This window comes from Jaculus jaculus, chromosome 4 (genome assembly GCF_020740685.1).
Source record: "Jaculus jaculus isolate mJacJac1 chromosome 4, mJacJac1.mat.Y.cur, whole genome shotgun sequence".
NCBI lineage: Eukaryota > Metazoa > Chordata > Mammalia > Rodentia > Dipodidae > Jaculus > Jaculus jaculus.
Window position 1 is genome coordinate 3,508,182 of NC_059105.1, and position 22,079 is coordinate 3,530,260.

The 22,079-nt window shown below is 46.6% G+C and overlaps 2 protein-coding genes across 18 annotated transcripts in view; one reads left to right on the plus strand and one right to left on the minus strand.

The window, feature by feature from the left end:
* Positions 1 to 12,707, minus strand: part of Fbxo36 (F-box protein 36) — an 81,330-nt gene extending 68,623 nt beyond the window's left edge. The window contains exon 1 of the mRNA XM_045147323.1: positions 12,340 to 12,707. Coding sequence (XP_045003258.1) covers positions 12,340 to 12,435 — 96 coding nt within the window. The 5' untranslated portion in view covers positions 12,436 to 12,707. The remainder of the gene's footprint in view (positions 1 to 12,339) is intronic.
* Trip12 (thyroid hormone receptor interactor 12) overlaps positions 11,864 to 22,079 on the plus strand; it is a 159,637-nt gene continuing 149,421 nt past the window's right edge. For 14 of the 17 annotated variants that reach the window (XM_045147305.1, XM_045147310.1, XM_045147312.1 and 11 more), the window contains exon 1: positions 13,032 to 13,154. The gene's annotated coding sequence lies outside the window, so the exon portion shown is untranslated. Of the gene's footprint in view, positions 11,883 to 12,528; positions 12,560 to 13,031; positions 13,155 to 13,695; positions 13,807 to 22,079 lie in introns of those variants that run through there. The other 3 variants (XM_045147308.1, XM_045147307.1, XM_045147306.1) reach the window with 3 other exon arrangements.

Sequence of the window (22,079 nt, forward strand, 5' to 3'; positions counted from 1 at the left end):
TAAAAGGTTGCATAGCATTCTATGGTATAAATGAATCACGCTTTAGCCACATTTCCACTCACGAACAGATGTTTTTACAATTATTTTACTTTGGTGAGCAATCTTACTCTCACAGCTTTGTGTACACTGAAAGCATTTTTGGATATAAAATTCTAGAAATGGTTTTCCTAGGTCTAAGGGTACATGCATTAGCATTTTTATTAGAGTGCATTTAAGTTTAAATCACCATAATTGGTTGGTAGTTTGAAATGGCACTACCACAATTCTTTGTTGTCTCTCAAGCAGCCCTCACCAGGCCTACTTTTCTTGAATTTCTTTGTCAGAAGTCACTGAGGTGACAGTTTTTTGCTGAAATAAGAAAGGTGTTTTCAATTAGCACTCCAAAAGTATCTACTTTTTTTTTTTTTTTTGCGGGGGGTGAACTTTTTGATTTTTTTCAATGACATCAGTTTCATATATGTTTTTGGAGGATTTTTGGGGGGATTTACAAGGTCAGGTCTCCCTCTAGCCCAGGCTAGCCTGGAATTCACTATGTAAAGTCAGGGTGGCCTTGAGCTCACAGTGATCTTACCTCTGCCTCCTAAGTGTTGGGATTAAAGGTGTGTGTCACCATGCCCGGTTCTTTTTCTTCTTTTTTTTGGGAGGTTTTACAAGGTAGGGTTTCACTCTAGCCCAGGCTGACCTGGAATTCACTATGGAGTCTCAGGGTGGCCTTGAACTTATGATGATCCTCCTACCTCTGCCTCCCGAGTGCTCGTATTAAAGGTGTGCATGTATGTGTTGGCGATCAAAATAGGGCTGTCTTGTGTAAAACACACAAAAGCTACTAACTAACTAAACCGCCAGTCCCAGGAGACAAAACTACAAGAGCACAATAGTGCTGACAGTACTAGCTTGGATCATATAATCTAGTGATTTTAATGTTTTCTCTGGACTCACAGATTTTAAAGTGTCTTATTATTTACTAACTTAGTAATTGGCTATAAATATACGTTAGGAAACATACAAATTGGGTGTGATGGTACATGCTTGAAATCCTGCTACTCAGGAGGCAGAGGCAGAGGCAGGAGTATCTCAAGTTTAAGGCCCAGGCAAAGTAATGAGATTATGTTTCAAAAGAAGAAAAAAACAGGGCACAGTGGCTCACACCTTTAATCCCCAAAAAACAGGAGGCCCAGGAAGGAGGACTGTTGTGAGTTTGAGGCCAGCCTGAAACTACATAGGGAATTCCAGGTTAGCCTGGGCTAGAGAGACCCTACCTTGAAAACAAAACAAAACAAAGAGAAGAAGGCATACAAAAGACAAACCATATCTGCACTATATTCAATACTTCATAGAAGGGGCAGTACTGTTCACTGAAATTTCCCAGCTTCAGAACAATGGCTGGAAGCATCGGAAAGGTGTTGGAGGAATGGTTCATTCTTTGAAAGCAGTTGTTATTATTATTATTGTTATTATTTTGAGGTACAGCCTCACTCTAACAAGGTCTGAACTGGAACTCACTCTATGGCCTGAGGGGTCCTGGGATTAAAGGTATGAGCCACCCTTCCCAGTTTTTAGCCTAACATATTATGAATCTATCAGTTGTCAAAAATTAAGATCTGGGGCTGGAGAGATGGCTTAGCGGTTAAGCGCTTGCCTGTGAAGCCTAAGGACCCCAGTTCGAGGCTCGGTTCCCCAGGTCCCACGTTAGCCAGATGCACAAGGGGGCGCACGCGTCTGGAGTTCGTTTGCAGAGGCTGGAAGCCCTGGCGCGCCCATTCTCTCTCTCTCTCCCCCTCTATCTGTCTCTCTGCGTCTGTCGCTCTCAAATAAATAAATAAATAAATAAATAAAGTTAAAAAAAATTAAAAAAAAAATTAAGATCTGGAGATGGGGAGATGGCTCCATGGTTAAAGGTGACTGCTTGCAAAGCCTACTGGCTGGGGTCCAATTTCCTAGTACCCCACATAAAGCCAGATGCACAAAGTTTCACATGCTTCTGGAGTTCGTTTGCAACAGCAAGAGGCCCTGATGTGCCCATTGTTTTGCTCTAAGATAAATAAATAAATATTTTTAAAAATTCTAGGCTGGTGAGATGGATCAGTGGGTAAAAGTGCTTGCTTCAAGTATGACAGCGTAACAAGAACCGAGACTGCTTGAGTTCAATTCTCCAGGACCCATGTAAACAGCTGGGCATGGACATGTCTGTCTTTAACCCCAGTCCTCGAGAATGGCTAGGGCTTGTGGAAAAAACCATAGTTCTACATTTATGAGACAGACTCTATCTCAAGGAAATATGTATTATCCTCTGCCCTCTAAACACATCTGCACACATTTGTACATACCACACACGTTAAATAATTTCAGATCCCATGTAAGAAAGTATCTACACATTATTAAAATTAAAACTGGAGTAAGTGGGTAAATCTTTGATTTCCAAAGCAGTATACTGTTGGGCGTGGTGTTGCATGCCTTTAACCCCAGGACTTGAGAGGAGAGGTAGGAGGATCACCATGAGTTGGAGGTTACCCTGAGACTACACAGTGAATTCCAGGTCAGTCTGGACTAGACTGAAACTCTACCTTGGAAAAAAAAAGAAAAGAAAGCAAGCAGTATACTCATTTTTTTAAAGCCCGAGATCCTTATTAGCAAGATCAGATTGAGAGTTAAAACTATACTGGCTTCAAACTATATTCTGAAAGTTTCTCCCTCCCTCCTTTCTGTGGATACACGTAGGTGCTTGTGGAGGCCAGGAAAGGACAACCTTGAGTACTGTTCCTCAGGTACACTGACTGCTTTTTTTTTTTGAGGCAAGCACAACAGACTGTCCTCCCCCCTCTTGTTTAAATGTGTGAGAGCAAGGCAGAGGGAGAGAAAGAGAAACAATTGGCAGGCCAGGGCCTCCAGGCCCTGTAATCGACTCCAGATGAGTGCATCGCCTTGTGCGCATATGCCACTTTGCACACTTGCATTACCTTGTGTGTCTGGCTTATGTGGGACCTAGAGAGTTGAACATGGGTCCTTAGGCTTTGCAGGCAAGTGCCTTAACTGCTAAGCCATCTCTGTAGCCCTGCCTCCCTCCCCCACAAGAAGGGTCTCACTCTAGCCCAGGCTGACCTGGAATTCGCTCTGTATTCTCAGGGTGGCCTCCAACTCATGGAGGTGATCCTCCTCTCTCTACCTGTGCTGGGATTAAAGACATGTGCTACCATGCCTGCCTTTTTTTTTTTTCCCCCCCGAAAAAGTCTCTCATTGGCTTGGAGCTGGCCAATTAGGCTGGACATGCTGGCCAGTGAGGCCCAGGATTCTCCTCTATCTCTCTAGTATAGGGATTACAAGCATGTACATTTGGCTTTTTTATGTGGGCTGTGGGAATCGAACTCAGGTCCTCATACTTGCAAGGCAAGCATTTTACTAAGCTCTCCCCCACTGAGCTACTCTTGTTTCTAAAAGATGGTAATACCTTGTAGCCAAGACCAAGCTCAAACTATCTAACCCTGTCTGGCCTTGAATTTGAAATCTTTCTTCCATAGCCACCTCCGTGCTGGGATTACAGGCATGTGCTACATGGCAACAAATTGATCACTGAGAGTGCTTATATAAGAATAAGTAAACTGGGTGTGGTGGTTCACACCTGTATTCCCAGCACTTGGGAGGCAGAGGTAAGTGGGTGGCTGTGAGTTTGAGGCCACTCTGAGACTAACTACCTAGTGAATTCCAAGTCAGCTACAGAGTGAGACCATACCTTTAAAAAAAAAAAAAAAAGTATATAGAGGCTGGCGAGATGGCTCAGTGGTTAAAGATGCCTGTTTGCAGAACCTGCTGACTAGGGTTCAGTTCTTCAGCCATCCATGTAAAACAGATGGGCATTCATTTGCAGAGACAAGAGATCTTGGTATATACACACACACATGCAAATAAACAAGTGATTTTGAAAAAAAATAAAAGTGTATACTGGGGAGACTCAAAACCCATCCAAGTGCTGAGAATAAGTGACTGTGGAGTGCTCAGCACTGAATGGCACGCCTATGTTACCCCTTCCAATGCCCAGCAAACACTGGATGAGAAGGCTGAAAGAGTGTAAAACCCAGAGGAGGGGAAGGAGCGCCGTGGAATGCTGTCTTCTGGACATGACGCGACTGTTACATTCATGACCTCCCAGTTCACCGCTGTTAGCTCTACTAGACCAACACAATGTCAGCCCATCAACAGTCTACCATGGTGGCGGCATAAGGCCCCATCGCCCCGAGGAGTTATTAGAAGATAATGGTTGCTGGAGAAAGGTTGCTTTTCTTTAGTGGTGTAGCCACTGGTAGGCTGCGTATGCTCTGGCAATAATCCCCACTCATGCAGGCAATGCTGTGGTCAGGACTCAGTGGGTCACACATGCACACAGGCATTAACAAACAGACATCAGGGCTGAGGAGACTGCTCAGTAGCTAAAAGTGCTTACTTGTAAAGTCTGATTTCCTAACACCCACATAAAGCTGTGTGAAAAATAACACATGCACCTGGAATTCATTTTCAGTGGCAAGAGACTGACCCACACACACTCACATGCATGCACATAAATAAATTTTTAAGAAAATATGAAAAGAGAAGGCAAAAGGGATTACCTACATGTATTAAATATATTATACACATGTATAAAAACTTAATAAAAAAAGAAAAGCCAGGTGTGGTGGCACATACCTTTAATTCCAGCACTTTGGGAGGCAGAGGTAGGAGGATCACTATGACTTCAAGATCACCCTGAAACTACATAGTGAATTTTGGGCCAGCCTGGGCTAGAGTAAGACCTTACCTTGAGAAATAAACAAACAAACAAAAAAGAGAAAGAAAAAAAAATAAAGGCTGGGCATGGTGGCACATACCTTTAATCCCAGGATTTGGGAGGCAGAGGTAGGAGGATTACCATGAGTTCAAGGCCACCCTGAGACTACATCCTGAATTCCAGGTTAGCCTGAGCTAGGGCAAGACCTTACCATGGGAAACCAAATAAGAAAAAAAAGCCAGGCACAGTGGCTTATGACTATAATCCCAGCACTCAGGAAGTTGAGGGAGGATAGCCATGAGTTTGAAGCTATCAGTCTGGGCTAGAGACCATGTCTCAAAAACAAAGTTTAAAAAAGGAATAAAAGTATGTAGATATATGTACACACACATAAATACACATTATATTTAGATGACTCACACGGTAGTCTAGGCTGTCCTTAAACTTGTGGAGATCCTTTCGCCTCCACCTCCCTTGAGCTAGTTTTACAGGCCTGCAATGCAAGCATCATGAGGCTTTTTTTTTTTTTTTTTTTTCCTGAGGTAGGGTCTTACTCTAGTCCAGGCTGACCTGGCATTCATTTGGTAGTTCCAAACTAGCATCAAACTCACTGTACTAGGATTAAAGGTGTGTGCCGCCACACCATCAAGAGACTTTTAGGGGCTGGAGGGATGGCTTAGCAGTAAAAGGCGTTTGTCTGAAAAGCCAAAGGACTCCAGTTCAATTCCCCAGGACCCATGAAAGCCAGGTGCATGAGGGGGCGCAAGTGCCTGGGAGTTCGTTTGCAGGGGATGGAGCCCTGGCGCGCTCATTCTCTCTCTCTCCCCCTCTCCCTACACCTCTTTCTATCAAATAAATAAATAAAATAATAAGAAAAAGAGGCTTTTAACAATCATTTTAGGACTTTTTTTGTGCTGAGCATTGAATCCAGACTATCAATTGAGCTGCACTTCCAACCATCAAAGTCAACTTCCATGTGTTAAAATCAAAATGGCAAAAAAAAAAAAACCAAAAAAAAACAAAAAACAAAAAACGAGGCTGGGCTTGGGGGAGCAGATATGTAATCCCAGTACTGAGGAGACAGAGGTGGGAGAACTGCTCAAAGTCTGAGGTCAGTGTGGTTAACATCACATTCAAGGTCATTCAGGGGTACCTAGCGATATCTTGTCTCAAAAACTCAACGCAAACCAAGCAAAGAAAAAGGGTGTGGCGCATGCTAGCAACTCCAGCACTTGGAAGGCGGACACAGGACACTCAGATGCTCAGCCATCCTTGGCAAGAGGGAGAACTCAAGGCTGGCTTTCACTGTCTTCTGCCCACAGCAGAGCAGAGCAGAGACAGGGGATGGGAGGCGAGAAAAAGAGAAAGATTTTTGTTTTTTTTCAAGGTAGGGTCTCACTGTAGCCCAGGCTGACCTGTCATCTCACGGTGGCCTCAAACTCAGGGTAATCCTCCTACCTCTGCCTCCCAAGTGCTGGGATTAAAAGTGTGCACCACTATGCCCGGCTGAAAAAAGGTTTTCATATAGGGCAAAATGGACATTAATAAAGGAGAGATATGAGAATGGTAGTACATGCCCCAGAATGGACATGGCTTTTTTTTTTTTTTCCCGAGGTAGGGTCTCACTCTAGCCCAGGCTGACCTAGAATTCACTATGGAGTCTCAGGGTGGCCTCGAACTCACGGCAATCCTGCAAAATACTCCTACCTCTGCCTCCCGAGTGCTGGGATTAAAGGCGTGCACCACCACGCCCGGCTACGTGGACATGGGTTTTTTAAAAGGCAGTTACCAGGCTGGAGAGATGGCTTAGCGGTTAAGCGCTTGCCTGTGAAGCCTAAGGACCCCGGTTTGAGGCTCGGTTCCCCAGGTCCCAAGTTAGCCAGATGCACAAGGGGTCGCACGCGTCTGGAGTTCGTTTGCAGAGGCTGGAAGCCCTGGCACGCCCATTCTCTCTCTCTCCCCCACTGTCTTTCTCTCTGTGTCTGTCGCTCTCAAATAAAAAAAATAAAAAATGAACAAAAAATTAAAAGGCAGTTACCTATAAACACATTTTAGGGCTGGGGAGATAGCTCAGTGGTTAAAGGTGCTTGCTTGCCAAGCCTGCTGGCCTGGGTTTGATCCCCCAGTTCCCACATAAAGCCATATTCACAAAATGACACATGTATCTGGGGGTCATTTGCAGGGTCAAGTGTTCTTGGCACACCAATACTTTCTCTCCCTTCACAAATAAGTCAATAAAAATGTTTTTTTGTTTGTTTGTTTTGGTTTTTTCAGGTGTGGTAGTTTGAATAGATGGTCCGCAATATATTCAGTGTTTTATTAGTTTGTAGTTTGGATCTGTAGCCACCTGGCTAGAGGCAGTGTTTCTGGATGGATCTTAAGGTGTGGTGGTAGATTTGAGATTTCAGTCTAAAGATATGCAAAGTGTGCTAGCTGGAGTTCCTGAAGTGTGTTGCCTGCTGTGTGGCTTTTGACTTTTAGGCTTGTGCTTCTCTCTGTTTGGTCCCATTAAAGCAGGCCAATTTCTTCTGCCATTATGGAACTTCCTCTGGTTGTAAACTTCAATAAATCCCTTCCTCCATAACTGTGCCTGGTCTGGAAGTTCATCTCATCAAACCTGAAGGTGTCTGCTACACCAGGTAAGGTCTCACTCTAGCCTAGGCTGACCTGGAATTCACTATGTTGTCTCAGGGTGTTAGGGTGGCCTCAAACTCATGGTGACACTCTAACCTCTGCCTCCAGAGTGCTGGGATTAAAGGCACCATTACATAGCGGCTTTCTTTTTTCTTTTTAATTTTTATTTATTTGACAGAGAGAAAGGGGATGGGGGGAAAGAGAAAATGGGTGCTCCTGGGTCTCCAGCCACTGCAAATGAACTCCAGACACATGTGCCACCTTGTGCACCTGGCTTACGTGGGTCCTGAGGAATCGGACCTGGGTCCTTTGGTTTTGCAGGTGATGCTTTAACTGCTAAGCCATCCCCTCCAGACCTTCTTTATATTTTTTTGAGGCAAGCCCAACAGACTGCCTTTCCCCTGCTTTTATATGTGAGAGACAGAGAGAATGAATTGGTGTGCCAGGGTCTCCAGACACTGCAATCGAAGTTCAGATGCATGTGGCACCTTGTGCACGTGCGACCTTTCACCCATGCACCACTGTGTGTCTGGCTTGCATGGGACCTGGAGAGTCAAACATGAGTCCGTAGGTTTTGCAGGCTCCATTAATTACTAAGCCATCTCTCCAGGCACCGTTTTCTTTTTTCTTTTTCTTTTCTTTTTTTCTTTTCTGAGGTAGGATCTCACTTTAGCTCAGGCTGACCTGTAGTTTACTATGTAGTCTCAGGGTGGCCTTGAACTCACAGTGATCCTCCTACCTCTGCCTCCTGCTGCGATTAAAGGCATGTGTGTGCCACCACACTTGGCCCATTTTCTTTAAAAAACACATTTTAATTCTAAGGGTTTTTTTTTTTTTGGGGGGGGCTGTAATTATTTTCTTGCTTGATTTTTGAGGCAGGATCTCACTGTAGCCCCACCTGACCTGGAATTGCCTCTATAGTCTAAGGTGGCCTTAAACTCACTGTGACCCTCCTACTTCAGCCTCTCAAAGGCTGAGATCATGGGTGTGAGTCACAAGGTTTGGCTTCACTTCTAGCTTTTTAATAGTTATTTATGTCAGAACAACTCTTACTGAATGTCTTGATTCCAGTATTAAAAAGAGTTATTTTGTGGTTATAAAATAACATGCTCTTTTAAAAAATATTTGTTTATTTGAGAGGAAAAAAGAAGGAGAGGAGGAAAGAGAGAGAGAGAAAGAAAAGAGAGAGAGAGAAAGAAAGAAAATGGGCATGTCAGGGCCTCCAGCCACACTGTAAACCAACTCCAGATCTCCAAATGCATGTGCCCCCTTGTCATCTGGCTTACGTGGGTCCTGGACAGTCAAACTGGGATTCTCTGGCTTTGCAGGCAAATGCCTTATCTGCTAAGCCATCTCTCTAACCCCTAAAATAATATTCTTTTTTTTTTTTTAAATTTTTTATTTATTTATTTGAGAGCGACAGACACAGAGAGAAAGACAGGTAGAGGGAGAGAGAGAGAATGGGCGCGCCAGGGCTTCCAGCCTCTGCAAACGAACTCCAGACGCGTGCGCCCCCTTGTGCATCTGGCTAACGTGGGACCTGGGGAACCGAGCCTCGAACCGGGGTCCTTAGGCTTCACAGGCAAGCACTTAACTGCTAAGCCATCTCTCCAGCCCTAAAATAATATTCTTAAGACTGAAAACTGGTAGCACACGCCTTTAACCTCAGCACTCTGGAAGGCAGAGGTAGGAGGATCACTGTTAGTTTGAGGCCTCCCTGAAACTACATAGTGAATTTCAGGACAGCTTGAGCTAGAGTGAGATCCTATCCTGAAGAGCCTTTGACTCTGAAGCCAAAAAATAAAATAACATACACACACATATTTGGGCTTGCTAGTTTTTTGTGGCTGGCTAGCAGCAGGCTTTGCAAGCAAGTGCTTTTCAGAGCTGAGCCATCTCATCTCCCCAGCCTTGAGCTTACTAATTTTTACAAAAATTTTACTTTAAATTGAGGGTGCATTTCTATTACAACCTCTCTAAGGCTCAGGAACAGGCACAGGGACATCACAGAAGAGGTGGCAAAAAATGTAAGAGCCAAAGGAAGGGGAAGATTGCTTTGCAATACTGTCTTCCAGACACAAACTGGGTATGGTATTCATGATGTCACAAAGGCTGACATTACCTACACAAGACCTGCATAATAGGATATCATTTTAACATTTTATAACAATAAAATAGAAGACAGGGCTGGAGAGATGGCTGAGTGGTTAAGCACTTGCCTGTGAAGCCTAAGGACCCCGGTTCGAGGCTCGATTCCCCAGTACCCACATAAGCCAGATGCACAAGGTGGCATATGCATGTGGCCTTTGTTTGGAGTGGCTGAGGCCCTGATGTGCCCATTCTCTCTCTCTCTGCCTCTTTCTCTCTCTGTCTGTCACTCTCAAGTAAATAAATAAACAAAAAAATTAAAGTAGAGTTGAGACTTGTTGGAAAGAAGTGATTCAGTGAAAGGAGGATTTAGCAAAGGGATAAAGGGGGGTGGGTGGGAGGTATTTATGATGATGATATATTACCTATATGTACAGAGGTTGTCAATAAAAAGTTAAAAAAATTGAGAGTAAATCAATCAGATTTGAGATGAACTCTCATTAGCAGAACTCTCATTAGTGTGCTTGATACAGAAAAGGGATTAGACTTTGAAAAGGATTTTACATGGAAGGTAGTGACAGAAAGAATAAGCTCTAAAATAAAGACCAGTTCTTGATATGTTACTTAAAAAAAAGAAAGAAAGAAAAGAAAACAAAATGGAGCTGGAGGGATGCCTTAGCGGTTAAGGTGCTTGGCTGTGAAGCCTAAGGACCCAGGTTAGATTTCCCCAGACCCACGTAAGCCAGATGCACAAGGTGGCCCATACCTCTGGAGTCTGTTTGCAGGGGCTGGAGGCCCTGGCACGCCCATTCTCTCTCCCCTTCTTGCTAAAAAGAAAAGAAAAAATATCTTAAAGGAATGAAGGCTTTGGGGCCCATCTCTGTAATCACAGCACATCTGAGGTGAGTGCAGGGTTGAGCAAGAGGCCAAGGACAGAGTCTGCTATATAAGGAGTTCTAGGCCAGCCTGGGTGGGCTGCATCAGATCCTGTCTCAAAAAACCAAGCGGAAACAAGAATACTGAGTGATCAAGGGTAAGTTTTCCTAAGGCAGAGTAGTTAGAGGACAGTCTGAAGAGCACCAGCAACCGAAGCACCTGGAGGGAACCTACGGGCAGCACAGCCTGGCTCACTTACTAGATAAGAAGTTAAGTGAGTACTCAACTAGATGATGGACGAGGCTTGCAAAATCAGAGGGCGTGAGATATACCTGTGATGCCAGACCCTCAAGGAAAACAAAATGTTCAAAAGCACAATTTTAAAAACTTAGCATAGAAAAGACAGTGAAGTAAAAATGAGAACAGTGCAACTTACTTGTAGAGGTTGGAAATAGAAAATAACCCTGGAGGAGACACTGATATTTGATTATCTCTCATGTCAGAAATGGAAGATTAGGCACATAGATCTTAAAGTCAATGGAAAAGACAGGGATCTTTCTGTCAGAGTTCCAAAAGGACATTTCAAGAATTTTTTTTTTTTTTTGGTAAGATCTAGGTCTAGCACAGGCTGACCTGGAATACACTAGGCAGTTGCTAGGATTAAAGGTGCGTGTCGGCACGCCTGGTTACATTTCTGTTAAATCTTAAAGGGGTGGTGATCTAACTTAATGTTAAAGTGACTGCCTAGGCTGGAGATGTAGCTCAGCGGTAGAGTGCTTTTCTTGCATGCACAATTGCCAGCACCAAATTTAAAAAAAAAAAAAAAAAGGTAAAAGTGATTGCCTAGAAAGCACAATGTCCTGGTTCTACCTCAACACAGTAAAAAAGAAAAAGAAAAAAGAATAAAAGAGTTTAAAGAAAATTTGACAGGTCGCTATTATGTTTAGAATACTTCTTAGATTTAAAAAGTAAAACGTACACTTCGTTACTATTTTAAAGGGCACTTTTAAAGATAAAACAAAAATTAATTCATTACTCTTTTGCTTAAGAGCTCCTGAAAAAATTGATGGAATCATCAATAGCCATATCCAAACAAATACATGACAAGGTTCCACATTTCATGTTATAGGAACATGATCTATTAAAAGTGTAAGGTACAGGGCTGGAGAGATGGCTTGGCGATTAAGGTGCTTGCTTGCAAAGCCAAAGGACCTAACTTCGATTCCCTAGTACCCAAACAAGCCAGATGCACAAGGCGGCGCATGCATCTGGAGTTCGTTTGCAGTGGATGGAAGCCCTGGCGGGCCCATTCTCTGCCTGCCTCTTTCCCTCTCAAATAAATAATAAATAAAAATAAAATATGAATAAAAAAGTCCCTCTGGTTACTTTACTCCAGCGATAACAAAATCCCGCTCCTACTGCTGTAAAGCAGAGGTCAGTATGGGTGGGGCTTACGCGAAAGGCAGCTGAAACATTTTTGTACCACCCCTTTACACTTTCCATGGGACAGAAGGAGCTCCCCAAAAAGGTAAGAGGAGAGCTCTCAATTATCCATTCCTACTCGAGATAAAGCGAGTTCCGATGTGGCCGTGGTGGTATATTAATAAAGGCCGTCGTGAGGTTGGAAAGGATTCCCCCGCAGTAAGCCCTACACGGGAAAGGACCGTGCCCTTCTGCCCACCCCGGCCAGCTCCTCCTCGGACGCTCGGCCGGCGCGCAAGCAGGGACGCCGCGGGTAGGAAGCCCGGGGAGGCGGGAAGGGAAGCGGACCGCACCGCGGGGAGACCCCGGAACCGGTCCCGGGGAGGGAGCCGACCCTCGGGCGGACGGGCCGAGCGGCGCGGCGGGTCGCTGCAGGCTGGCCCAGGGCGCTTCCGGCAGGCCGCGGCGGCTCCGGGCCTGGCTGTGCGGACGATGCCGGGGCCTGGCCGGGCTGGGGCAGGACGGCCCCGGAGAGAGGGTGAAGAGCCGCGGCTTGCACTTGCCTGAGAGCGGGTGACCACCAGCTGGTAATAGTCTTTGCTCGGCGCCGGGCCTTGTCCCACAATTTCGAACAGCGTGTCGGGCAGCCACGCCGCCATCTTGGGACGCCGCCGCCGTCGCTAGGACGACCAGGAAGGGGCGGGGCTTGGCTGAGGGCGAGGCGGGGGGTGTCAGGGAGCCCGGAGCCCTAGTTTCCAGCCAAGCCCGCTTTTGAGTTAGCAGGTGGGTTTCTCACTCGGGCTGGGCTGCGCGTTCATCCCTAAGGCTCCACGAGCCATCCCCGGTGCGTGACGTTTTCCACAGCCCGGTCCCCGGGTGACCCGACGGGGGAATTAGTTCCTGCAACCCCCGGGGGAGGGGAGGGGAGGGGAGGGGTGACCCCGGCGGAGGGATACGGAGCGAAGTCTGTCTCCTTCCTGGTCCCTCGAAGGGATCGGAAGGAGAGCCGAGGCCGCTCGGGGCCGCGGGCCGCGCGCAGACGAGGGCGGGCGGGCGGGCGGGCGGGAGGGAGGGGCGATGTGATGGGCTGCGAGTAGGCCGAGCGGGGCCGGCCCCGCGGACGAGCCCGAGCGGCCGGAGCCGGGGGGCGGGGGGGAGTGGAGGAAACAAAGTAGTTCCCCGAGGGTTGGCTCGGCGGGCTCGGCGGGCGGACGGGCGGCGGGCGGAGGCGCACGGCGGGCGCGGTGCTGCGGCGCAGCTGATAATTGAAGGGACCTGAGGAGCCGCCGCCGCCGCCGGCGCCGGGGGTGGGGGGGAGACCCTGGAAGTTGCTGCCGCGCCACCGAGTCCGGGACGGAGACTTTGGGGCCTAAACTAGGTAAATTGGGACGCCGTTGGGAGCGGCGGGTCCAGGCGCCGGGGGGAGCGGGATGGCGAGGGGGCCGACGCTGGGGAAGCTGGCACGGAGAGTCGCGGGGAGCCGGGTCGTGGGTCGCGGTACGGCCCCCCCCCCCGCCGGCTGGGCCTGCTCCCGGCGGCGGAAGGACCGGGCTCGGGCGAGGCGCTCGAGAGCGCGGCGGCGCGCGGCCTGGGGCGCCCGGGGCCGGCGGCCTCGGGGTGCGTGTGGGGGAGGGTGCGCCCGTCCCTCCCCTCCCCTCCCCCGGCTCCCCTCACCGGACGCCGCAGGGAGGAAGGAGGCCCTCCGCGGAACCCCGGGTAGGGCGTGCGGGTCTTGGGGAGTCCGGGGAGGGGAGGGCCGGAAGTGGGCTTTGGAGCTTAGAGGGCGTCTAGGAAAGGGAGAAAGTGGGGGGCCGGAAGTACAGGTGTGGGGGGGAAGGAAGGCGGCGTGAAGACGGCCAGGGTTCCCCGGAAATGGGACTCGGTGTGGTGGGGGGGCCCGGAAACTGGGAAAGAGGGAGGCTCCGAGCGAGACGCGGCCCGGAAATGGAAAGTAGGGAGCAGCTCGAGTGACAACTGTTGTGGGGAGAGCGGGTCCGCGGAGGCCGAGGCCCGAGGGCCCGCCGAGCGCAGTAAGGGGGTCCTGCCCGCGGCGGTTGAGGGCCGGGCGGGCGGGTTCGGAGCCCCGAGCCCCGAGCCCCGTCCGTGAGGGGCAGGCTGAGGCTGGGGTCGGGGCTCGGCGCCGGCGAGGCGGGCCTGCGGGGCCGCGGGGCGGGCGGGGGCGAGGCCGCGGAACTTGCGGAGAAGAGCATCCCCGAGGGGGCCGGGCGGCCGCCGACGGGAACTAGGACTGGGGTGAGGGAGGCGGGCCAATTGTCACTCGGATCGTATTAACGCTCGCGGCGGGCCAGGCGATTAATGTATTTATGCGTGCATTACATAAAACCTATTAGGCCGTCTGTCCGTCGGTCCGTCCGAGCAAAGCCCTCTTTGCCTTCCTCGGCGCCCGTGAGCGGGTTTCTCGTCCGCAGGGAGGCAGGTCACGGAGGGGAGGTCCGGGGAAGCCTGTCGCGTCCGAGCCCGCTCTCTCCCTCGGCGGAGCAGGCCCCCGCTTAGCCGGAGGGAAGGTGATGGGGACGCGCAGGGCCGCCGGGCGGGCTGCGGGCCTCGACGGGAGCGGAGCGTTATCCCGGCACGCCCGGCCCCGGGAGGGCGGAAGGGGCTCTTCCTCGCGGCCAGGTTTGTTTGGCTTAGGAAATGCGTGTTCTTTGGCCCGGGGGAGGGTAGGGTTGAGTCGCTCCGTTAGTCGGGCCCGGAGTGTGTGTGTGCCTGTGTCAACGTGGGGGGCACGGGGGTCGGTTGGCAGCGCAGTGGATCTGTTCGAGGGCTCTAACCGCTGTCCTGCCTCCCCCCGGGTCCGCGCTCGCGATCCCACCGGGGCTGCCAAGTCACCCGACTCCAGGCTTTCCTCGGCCCGAAGGCCCTGTGGTGGTGTGTCCAACTTACTATTCCTCTCTCAGACGCATATTAGGTAAATTTGGCATTTCAATTTGTTAAAGACCTGGCTCGTTGAAAACCAGAGTCTGAGTGTTCGCTCAAAAGAAAACAAAAATAAGTGGTAAAAAGTTGAAAGAGCTATTGGAGTGGGTTAAAAAACCGACGCTGGGAACAAAGGTCCTGGTTGTGTTAGAAAATGGCAAGAGGCCTGTATATGAGGCCTTGTGTGTCGCATTTACACTGGGGGGAAGAAAATTAGGATTGAGGAGAGGAGTTCATACAGGTTTAGGAATAATGCATTGTACAGGGTCTTGATGAGCTTTATTTTCATATATGTATACATATTACATAGCTGTATCAGTATTACAGCTTCAGAATAAACACCTTTCTAATCCTTGCTCCATGTTTAACCATGGAGCTGGTGTGGTTATCTATCATTGTAGAACTGGGAAGTTTTATTTTAAGCTTGAGTGACTGCACAATCTCAGTTGCCTCTGGGCTTTGTTTGCATGTCTTCCTTCCTATGCAGGTACCAATTTACAGAATTTACTCAGAATATATAAAATTATGTATAAAAACATAATTGAGTTATATCTTTGTTTCCATCTGCATCCCCCCAATTTTTCAAGATTGTGAATAGTTAAGTCTCCTCAGCTCATTTTTAGTCTGTCTCTGATCAGGCCTTTTTTTTTTTTTCCTTTCTAAAAGATATTTGTCCTTTTATTTATGATTGTTTAATCTATCTCAGAGCTCCCATCCAGCTGCCTTACCAAGGGTATATTGCCATGCTTGCTACCCTGGAGCCCTTCAAGCTGTCAGGACAGATGTCCACCTGTCCACCTTTGCATGAAGTGTGTGCTGTGTGTCTGTTCCTCCGGCTGACTTAGGAACACCTGCAAAATTTAATTCCTCAATGGGTAGTTAAAAGAAAGATTTTCAAAAATTTTAAAGTACTGTTTCAGCTTTAAATTTTTTCCATTTACTTAAAAAAGTTTGTGAACTCTTGATGTTTCATGTGCCAGGAACTATTATAGTAGAATTAATCAAAATTCAAAGATGGATGGGAGGCTAGATAGGGCAGGACAAAATCAGTGCTTTCACTAAGGAAAGTAAGTTTTTAAGTAATTTTTTGAAATAATTTGTTTTCTAGTTCAGGTTCTATGATCCTATTTTAAATATTTTTTTTTATTTGAGAGAGAGAGCGAAGGAGGGAGGGAGGGAAGGAGGGAGGGGGAGAGGGAGAAGGAGGGAGAATATGAATGAGAAGGGGCATACTAGGGCATCTAGCTGCTGTGAATGGAACTCCAGATGCATGTGCCTTCTTGTGCATCTGGCTTACGTGGGTCCTGGAGAATCGAACTGGGATCCTTAGGCTTTGCAGGCAAACGACTTGACCACTAAGCCATCTTTTCAGCGCTATATGATCCTATTTTAAAGACAACATTTTGCAAAGATGACATTGCTGGCTTGAAAATCTACATACTACCACTGGTAGCAATGTGTCCTTGGGCTAGTCACATAATCTTCCAGGCCTCCATTTGTTTTATGTGCAAAACGGGCATGAGTAATACCTATTTTTCATTTTGTTTTCTGTTTGCTTTTCGAGGTAGGGTCTCACTCTAGCCCAGGCCGACCTGGAATTCAATATGTAGTCTCAGGGTGGCCTTGAACTCACATTGATCCTTCTCCTTGAGTCTCCCGAGTGCTGGTGTTAAAGGCATGCGCACCACCTTGCTTGACTTTGCAAGCAGAGAGGGAGGGAGGGGGGAGGAGGAGAGGAAGGGGGTAGGGTAGGATAGGGTAGGGGGAGACACAATGAGTGCCCCAGGGCCTTCACCTGCTGCAAAGGAATTCCAGATGCATCTAGCTTTGTGGGGGTACTGGGGAATCGAACTCTGGTTATTAATTTGCAGGCAAGTTCCTTAACTGCTGAGCCATTTCTCGAGCCCCTATTGGGTGTTTTTGAGACCCAGTGGTTATAATGGCAGTGGAAAAAAACAACAACAAAAACTCAAAGCGCTAAGTATAAGGTAGTAATTTTAGAAGATTATAGTGGGTATTTTGCAGTTTCTCATTGTTAGGAGTGGGCATCTGTCAAGGGGGGGGTTGAAGATGCAATGCATAGTCCATTGTAATTATAAATTATTACCTAGTTGGTAGTGGAACTTGGATGCCAATTTTATCTTTTAATACTTTTAACAGATTTGCATCAACATGTGACATTCTTCTTGATGTATGTCCTGCTAAGCTTGTTAGTCCCGTGCAGATACACTGCAGACTTAAAAAATATTTTTTTATTATTGACAAAATTTGTACCTATTTTGGTTTGTGGCTTTCACAAAATTGACTTAGTCTTTATTTACAGAATATAGGGAGCTCTTTCTCCTAAGTGTATGATGGGGGTCCTTATGAGCAAATGTACTAACAAATTTCCCTGTTTTCAGAGGAAATTTTTCTGGTTTTTTTTGGAGACAGGGCTTCCTGTAGTTGAGGCTGGACTGGAACTTGTGATCTACCTCCATTTCCCAAGTCCCATCACACCTGACCTTGTAGAAGTAATTTGATAGACTAAAGCCAAAATCTCAGCCTACTTTTTATTTTTCATCTTCCCTCACTTCACTTGCCATTGACAACCTGACATGACATGCCCTTTCTCCTTATTTAACTCAAACAAGAATGTACTCTGTATGGAGTAAGCTAGAACAACTTCCCCTTACTCCTTCATCTTGCTTCCTTCTGATTTTTTTTTTTTTCTTCGGGTTTGGGTTATAGTTTGTATTTGATGTGTTGAATTTTGTTTACTCAGCTGAATTCTAGGTTTGCTGAGGGCAAGGATGATCTCAAATCATTGTAGTATGCATGAAGGTCCACTAGACTAGTAATGATAGACCAATTTTGTCAATTCTGCCTAGAAAGGCCCCCCCCCCTTCCAATTAGGGTCTCCCTCTAGCTCAAGCTGACCTGGAATTCACTATGTAGTCTCAGGGTGGCCTTGAACTCACTACAATCCTACCTGTGTCTCCCAAGTGAGTGCTGGTATTAAACAGGTGCGCCATCACACCCTCTCCAGGAAGGGTTTTAACCCCAACAGATTCTTCAGAATACTTCCTAGGTTTGATGTAGTGATTATGGCGTCTTTGTTTACATATGCTGTCAGAGTGTCTGGTTGGATGTAATAGTTGCCTCTGTGTTTCAGTATTAATAAGCTAATGGATTTTCCTGTGATTATTTATTTTGAAATGGTCTGGTTATGTAGCCAGGCTGTTCTCAAATTCTTCATTCTTCTGTCTCACCCATTGTGTGCTGGCATCATAAACTTCCATGTTCAGTGCTGTGCTGCTTTGTGTGGTGTAAGCTTCCCTTAACAGTTAGGACTTAGGTCTGAAGGGAGTCTAGGATGAAGAGTTAAGATTCTGGTGCATATTGTATAATAAGTATAATTTTTAAATTGTTAATACATATGTGTGTATATATGTATATACATTTTTTTTTTGTTGTTGTTGTTCTGAGGAATGGTCTCACTATCCTAGTTTGACCTGGAAGTCAGTATGTAGTCTCAGGGTGGCCTTGAACTTACAGTGATCCTCCTACCTCTGCCTCCCAAGTGCTGGGATATAAAGGCATGCACCATTATACCTGGTTTATTTTATTTTATTTTTCCCAAGGTGGGGTCTCACTGTAGCTCAGGCTGACCTGGAAATCATTATGTAGTCTCAGGGTAGTGATCCTCCTACCTCTGCTTCCTGAGTGCTGGGATTAAAGGTGTGTACCACCATGCTCAGCTCTTATTTTCTTAAAAAAAAATACTTTTATTATATGAGAGAGAGGGGAAAAATGGGTGTGTCAGGCTCTTTAGCTACTGCAAATGAACTCCAGATGTATGCGCCACCATGTGCATCTGGCTACCTGGGTACTGGGGAAACCAAACTTCGGTCTGTAGGTTTCACAGGCAAACACTTAACTGCTAAGACATCTCTTTAGTCCTATTTTAAATTTTTTTTGTTGTTGTTTATTTGTTTTTTTTTTTGAGGTAGGGCCTCACTCTGGCCCAGGCTGATCTGGAATTCACTCTGTAGTCTCAGGGTGGCCTCAAACTCTCAGTGATTCTCCTACCTCTGCCTCCTGAGTGCTGGGATTAAAGGTGTGCACCACTACACCCAACGTATTTTTAAATTTTTAAACATAATTTTATACATGTGTCTAATGTATTTTTATTTTTGTCTAATGTGTTTTTTTAAAAAATATTTCTTTGAGAGAGAGAGAAAGAGGTAGATAAGAGACAGAGAATGGGCATGCCAGGGCCTGTAGCCACTGCAAACGAACTTCATACACATGTGCCACCTTGTGCATCTGGCTTACGTGACTATTGGGGAATCAAACCTGGGTCCGTAGGTTTTACAGGCAAGTGCCTTAACCACTAGGCCACCTCCCCAGTCCATCTAGTGTATTTATTATTATTGTTATTATTTTAGATTCTTACTCGATAGTGGACTTACTTAGTTCATCTAAAGTTTGTCCTCTCATTCCAACTAGTCCCACTTTGATGTCTTTTTATTTTTTTTGGTGACCCACTGAATTTAATTACAAGGGTTACTTGCATGAGCAGGGATGCCAAGTTATTTCCTGGCACATGGGCAACTTACCAGTGGCTGCACCATTGAAGAAAATGACTGACCCTTCCACCTGCAACCATTAACTGTCATTATGTCCTAAGAATGGTGGACCAGCCTCATGAGCTCTCCACCACCTGCATTGGAATGTTGATGGGTCTAGTCTTGTGCAAGTAACCACAGCTGCTGTCATTTCATGAGTGCCATAGCTGAAGACTGAGTTCCACAATACTCTTCCCCATCCTTTGGCTTTTTAGTGCTTACAGTTCTTGTGACCTTTATTTTTATTTATTTTTAAGTATTTTATTTTTATTTATTTGAGACACACACACACACACACACACACAGAGAGTGGGGGGGAGAGAGAGAGAGAGAATGGGCATGCCAGGGCCTCCAGCCACTGCAAATGAACTTTCATCCAGATCGGTGTGCTCCTTGTGCATCTGGCTTATGTGGATCCTGGGGAGTTGAACCTGGGTCCTTTGGCTTTTCAGGCAAGCGTTTTAACTGCTAAGCCATCTCTCCAGCCTATGAGCTTTATTTTGCGTGCTGGAAGTTCTTTACATTCTCTTAACCTGTCTACTGGGTTACTCTGTAGAACATAGTGGGTGTTTACTGTTATTGGTAAATAGATATATTGTGTAGTATATTGATGATGGGCCAGTCTCTATATGCTAGCACAGAGAGAGAGAGAGGGAGGGGAGACAGACAGACTGAGAGAATGTGTGTGCCAGAGCCTCCAGTCACTGCAAATGAACTCTAGACACATGCCCCGTTGTGGATACTGTGGAATTGAACCTAGGTCCTTTGGCTTCACAGGCAAGTGCCAAGCCAACTTTCCAGCCCTGGATCCCCCCCCCCCCCAAGGTAAAGTTGTACTCTAGTCCAAGCTGACCTGGAATTTACTCTGTAGTCCTAGACTGCCATTATAGTGATCCTCCTACCTCTGCCTCTGCCACCACCACACCCAGCTGGATTTTTATTTTATTTTAAATATTTGAGAGAGAGAGAATGAGAATGAATGGATGTGCCAGGACCTCCTGCCCTGCAGACAAACTCCAGATACATGCTTCATTTTGTGCATCTGGTTTTATGTGGGTACTGGGAATAGAACCTGGTTGGTAGGTTTTACAGTCAAGCGCCTTTAACTGCTGAGCCATCTCCTTAGCCCCAGTTTCTTGATTGTAATTGTTGATGGATGTGGTATTTGCACTGTCCTCACTGGCCTTGAAGTTGTAGAGGTTCTTCCTGGTCTTCTGACTCCCCAAGATATGAGTCACCATGTCACTCTGGTTTCTTGATTTTTGTTTTTTAAATCGAGGTATGGTCTCACTCTGGTCCAGGCTGACCTGGAATTAACTACATAGTTTCAGGGTGGCCTCAAACTCAAGGTGATCCTCCTACCTCTGCCTCCTGAGTGCAGGGATTAAAGGCGGGTGCCACCATGCCCGGCTTGGTGTCTTGGTTTTTAAAAAATGTATTTTATTTATTTGGGGGGGAGGGAGGGGGAGGGGCAGGGGGAGAATGGGTGTACCCGGCCCTCCAGCCACTGCAAATGAACTCCAGATGCATGTGCCCTCTTGTGCATCTAGCTAACCGTGGGTCCTGGAGAATCGAACCTGGGTCCTTTGGCTTTGCATGCTAACGACTTAACTGCTAAACCATCCCTCCAGCCTAGGTCTCTTAATTTTTAAGAAAATTTAATGTGATGGTTGTCTTTAGTACTCTCTCTTTTTTGTTGTTGTTGTTTTGTTTTTTCGAAGTAGGATTTTGCTCTAGCCCAGACTGACCTGGAATTCACTATGTAGTCTCAGGGTGGCCTTGAAGCTATGGCTAACTTATGGTGATCCTCCTACTTCTGCCTCCCACCATCATGCCTGGCTTTTAGCACCCTTTATGAAAGAAAATTATTTGCTTGTATCTATGTGTAAATGCCTGGCTTTTAGCACCCTTTAAAAAAAGATAATTATTTGCCTGTATGTATATGTAAACACTAAATGAATATCATATACATGTGTCACTGTGTGTATCTCTTTATGTGGGTACTGGGGAATTGAGGCTTTGCAGTTGAGCCTATCCCTGATTGTCTGGTATTATAATCTCTTTTTAAAATATTTGCTTATTTGCAAGAAGAGAATGAGAATTGGCATGCCATGGCATCTAGCCACTGCCAATGAACTCCAGATGTATGTGCCATCCTCTGCATCTGGCTTTACCTGGGTACTAGAGAACTCATATAAGCCAGTTGCACATGGTGGCACGTGCCTGGAGTTTGTTTGCAGTGGCTAGAGGGCTTGTCATGCCCTTTCCCCCCAACCCCTGGAAACAATAAATGGCAAAAAAAAAAAACCTTTTTTTTTTTTTTTAAGTCAATCTAGTGGAGTGTGTTGTCACCTGCCTTTGATAGCAGAGCTAGGGAGGATCGCAGTGAGTTCAAGGCCACCCCGAGACTGCATAGTAAGTTTTAGGTCAGCCTGGGCTAGAGTGAGACCCTCCTGCTTGGGGGGAACAACAACAACAACAACCATAAAAACACAAACACAACATAAAGGTCTTTCTAGGGCTAAAGAGGATGCCTGAATGGTTAAAAGGTGCTTGCTTGAGAAGTGTGTTGATCTGGGTTCAGTTTATTAGCATCCATGTAAAGCCAGATGTAAAGAGTAGCACATGTATCTTGGAGCAGCAAGAGGCCCTGACACACAAATGAAAATATAAAAAAGAAAAATTCTAGCTGAGCTGGGTGTGGTGGCACACGCCTTTAAACCCAGCACTCTGGAGGCAGAGGTAGGAGAATTGCT